This window comes from Petaurus breviceps, unplaced genomic scaffold, assembly GCF_028583685.1.
Source record: "Petaurus breviceps papuanus isolate PSGF00001 unplaced genomic scaffold, PetGlider_PUasm1.0 90825, whole genome shotgun sequence".
Classification (NCBI taxonomy): domain Eukaryota; kingdom Metazoa; phylum Chordata; class Mammalia; order Diprotodontia; family Petauridae; genus Petaurus; species Petaurus breviceps.
Genome location: NW_027187353.1, coordinates 9676751 through 9680976, shown reverse-complemented (window position 1 = coordinate 9680976; position 4226 = coordinate 9676751). Strand labels below are relative to the sequence as shown.

The window sequence follows — 4226 nt, the reverse complement described above, 5'->3', positions numbered from 1 at the left end:
CTTTCAACAAGGTCTGGTTTCAGATTTTGAAAATGCTCAAGTATATAAAGCACCAGAATAGTAGTCAGGAACCTTGGTTCCAGTCCTTACTCAGGCTAATGTTCCGTGTCACCTTGGATAAGTCCCTCCCCTGTTAAATGCCCTCTTTGTCAAATTAAAGTGGTAAATTAATGAGCTCTCAAAATTTCTAGCTCTGCCAATCTGTGGCTCTGTGAATATTTCTACTTCTTTAACCTTGAGAGGCTGCAAGTATAATGGTAAAAACCTGAGTTTGAAGAAAAGAAGATCTGAATTTAAATCCTATCTTGAACATATACAGGGACTATGATCCAGAAGAAATCTGTGCTCTAAGCAGCTCTCAAAGACTAAAAGTGGAAGAGAAGGCAGCAGACTGTTAGTAGAGGTAGTTTTTTTACCCATCAGTTTCCTATCCTAAAAAAAAAAAAACCTCTTAAATATCAGCACTTTTGCCAGAGACAGAATGATTCAGGCCTAATTGTATGGTTAGGATTATAATCTTACAGTAGGTTTGTGCACTACCGTGCCTTTAATATATCTTTGTTCCATATGAAAACTGAAGTTATAAAGAAAATAGCTACACAGCACTATGGACAAATGATCAGTACATTCTGGGTAAGAATTATAGAAAGTTTATTTGATGAATGGCAAAATCCTCTCAGTTTTGTACTCATAATCATAAAATTGGTAGTTTCAAGCTTTCAAGAAGTCAGTCTTCTTTCAGTGTTATAGAGGGAGGATTTACTAGACTTAGAAGAATGAGACGGCTTTGACCAGTTATTACATGAGTTCACTCAAAGAATACAAAGACCTTCACTGAAATCTATAGCAAACTGGCAGATTTTTATATAATCCTACCACTCTTCCTAGTGGTTTTTCTCCAATGGTTAATCATCTATGTTGTTAATATATTTTTCTTGAATCCAATTTTCCCCCTTGATATAATTTAAAGCCATTGCTACTATTCTTTGGTTTATGGGGAAAAATTTTAAAAAATGTTCCTTCTTTAAACTAAAGATTTGCTAGAAAAGATTTTGTACAGAAACTCTATATGCTGTCAGAGTAGGCAACTGCAATGTGAACATTTTACTTATAAAGGGGTCCTTTATTCAGGCAAAGCATTAGTTCAACTTATTTCTAATAAATATCATGTCAGACACTGAGCACATAATCAAGAAAAAATACAAAAAAAAAGGAAAACTAATCCACCTGAGCCAAAGAGGCATCAAAAAATCCTTGGGGGGTAAAAATGGACTTTGTTATTCAAATCAAGTTTGCATTTATTTTGTTCACAAACAATATTTTAAAGACTCCTTTCTGTTATTCACATGATTAGAGACAGTGTTCATTTCTGACACTCCGAGGCACCATTGTCATGAAGAGTTATGATTCTTTAGAAGCATCTGTCCAGCTATGGTGAGATTAGAGGAAACTGAAAAGGGGGTCTGGTCCCACATGGACAGATATAAAAATTGCGATATCTGAGTAGTACACTAAGTTAATTCTATGTGAAATTGCATTTTATCTATATGTTGAACTGAGAAAGGGAAAGGGAACTATATTTACGAAGAAACTGTTTAAAGGAAAGTGGAGAACCTAACAGGAGAAAGAATAAGTGACTTGCCAAAGTCATATAATTAATAACTGTCTGGTGCCAGATTTGAACTTAGGAATTGCTAAGTCCAGGTACCACCTTACTACTTAACTTTGAGCCAAATCTCTTTGTATAACCCTTGGATTCTATTTCTATCTTCTATATTATCCATTTTTCGTTACAAATATAGCATGACTTTCCACCACTTTCCAGGCATGTCCCTTCACTCTCTATATCATGGGTATAAATCTTGTTTTGGGCCTGTAATAGTTCAGAGAATTTCCAATTACAGACATCTCTCACACCTCAGACTCATATAAATGAATGATAGCATGGAACCTTGTGTCACCTCATCGCTGGGGTAGTAAGCAAATCTTTCAAGAAAAGCATTGAAGGTGCTATAAAATGTCAGATAAAAAAAAAACCATGATTTCCCTGAAAGAAGATAATGTATGTATATGTGTGTGTGTATGTGTGTGTTTTATTTAGCCCTGTGGGGAGAATGAATTCATTGAGAGATCTCACTAACAAAATAATGTTTCTATATTTTTGGTCTGTGGTTCAATAAAGATAGAAGACTTTGTCAAAGTTTGATTTTTGCATATCAAAGCATTTTTACTTTGCCTAATTTTAATTCAGATCTTTGTTTCCTTCTCTTTAAGGAGCTAAATAAGTTATTGTTGTTTGGAATTTGTGGGCATACACTTACAAAAGAAAACTTGACAATACACTCACATGGCATCCAATAATCATTCCTCGGTGGCAGAGTTCATCTTACAAAGTTTCTCTGAAAATCCTCAGATTCAGATCCTTATCTTCAGCCTCTTTTTAGGACTGTTTATAGTGGCATTCACAGGTAACTCACTCATTATCATTGTGATTAGTCTGAATCCAGGCCTCCATACTCCTATGTACTTTTTCCTCATGAATCTGGCCTTGCTGGATATTCTCTCTACCTCCACTGTAGTACCTAAGCTGCTGCAGAACCTAATAACGAAGAACACCATTTCCTATGGTGGCTGCATAGCTCAGATATATTTCCTAACTTGGTGTTTGGGGGCTGAGCTCTTGCTTTTCACAGCCATGGCCTATGATCGGTATGCAGCCATCTGCCAGCCCCTTCACTACAGCACTATCATGAGTAAGGCCGCTTGCTGTCTCATGGCATCTGCAGTGTGGGCTGTCAGTGGGACCAATATAACCATAAACATCATCATGACTGCTCGCTTGTCCTTCTGTGGCCCCAATGTCATTGATCATTTCTTTTGTGAGATTCCTCCATTATTGCCTCTCTCCTGCTCCTCCACCAATGTCAACAATGCCATGGTAGTTGTGGCAGACATGTTCTTTGCTATTTTCAATTTTCTGCTGATCCTGGTGTCCTATAGTTTCATCATCTCTAGCATCTTGAAGATACGGACCAAGGAAGGGAAGAAGAAGGCATTTTCCACCTGTTCCTCCCACCTTATTGTGGTTACCATGTATTATTGCACTATCATTTACATATACATTCTTCCTGCTTTTGGTCAGTCTCTGGAGAAAGGCAAAGTAGCTTCAGTGTTCTATGCCATAGTGAGCCCAGCCTTGAACCCTCTGATCTACTCCCTGAGAAACAAGGATGTGAAAATAGCACTCAAGAAAATATGTCCATTTCTTAGGAAATAAGTGGTTATTTGGCAAACTGCTACAACTCAGAAAATGGGATCAGGGATATCTCTGAAACAGAAAATTGTACATAGATCACAGCCTAGACAAATTGCACATCATTTCTCCTTGTAGACAATGCTCCTGAATTCAGGATGTGTTCATAGGTGAACCAGCTAACTCCCTGGTTACATTTTTTCTTGAAGACTTTTATTGAAGGAAAAGTCAGAATATCTACAAAGAATGGCACAGAAACACTCAGAGTTCCATACCATGTCAGTTCCACGGTTTAAGCAGAACAGAATTTTGTTGCCAAGACATATTCAAAAGCTAATTCATTTGAATGTATGGTTGCCTCTTCTCTCTGATGTCAAATAAGGAGGTGAGACTTATTTGAATATTTATTGTTAATTGGATAGGTTTCCCGTGCAATGGAAAAGATCTCAATTAGGTCTCTTACACCACAAGAGGACTTCCTTTGATTTGACTGAGGCACAAAGAAAAGAACTCACCTTACTCTCTCTCCTCATCCAATGGAAAGGGCTTCAACTAAGGCTGCTTGTATTAAAGAACTTTGGTGACTGTGACAATGGAAAAAGCATAAAGAGAGGCTACCAGTATGAAGGATAGGACCTCAAATTGATTTCATCTCCAGAGTAAGGGAGATCTAGAACTCAAATCCTGAGGCCTCAGCAACAAAAATGAAATATTAAATAGAAAAAAGGACTTTTATCATGACAGGAATGATCAAAGCATCAACCCAGAAGACAAAAATAACATTAAAAGACCAACCCCATAATCAGGACTTCAAAGAAAAAAGTTGCCCACAAGAACAACTAGAAATCTTCAGAAAAACGATGCATTTGTTTGAATTATGAAATAACAGAGAGATATGGAAGAGAAAGGAAGCAAAATTTATTTAGTGGCTTCTATGGACCAGGCACTGTGCTAAGCATTTTTTTTTACAAAT

General features: G+C 37.0%; 1 protein-coding gene across 1 annotated transcript; it reads left to right on the top strand.

Annotated features, from left to right (window-relative positions):
• The first annotated feature begins 2347 nt into the window (after positions 1-2347).
• Positions 2348-3277, top strand: LOC138148701 (olfactory receptor 13A1-like). The gene has a single exon (XM_069071526.1). The coding sequence runs from the start codon at positions 2348-2350 to the stop codon at positions 3275-3277; it is 930 nt and encodes a 309-aa protein (XP_068927627.1).
• Positions 3278-4226: the final 949 nt, after the last annotated feature.

Excerpts from the sequence above, each read along its gene's own strand:
- LOC138148701 (XM_069071526.1), top strand. The coding sequence starts at position 2,348 with ATGGCATCCAATAATCATTCCTCGGTGGCAGAGTTCATCTTACAAAGT.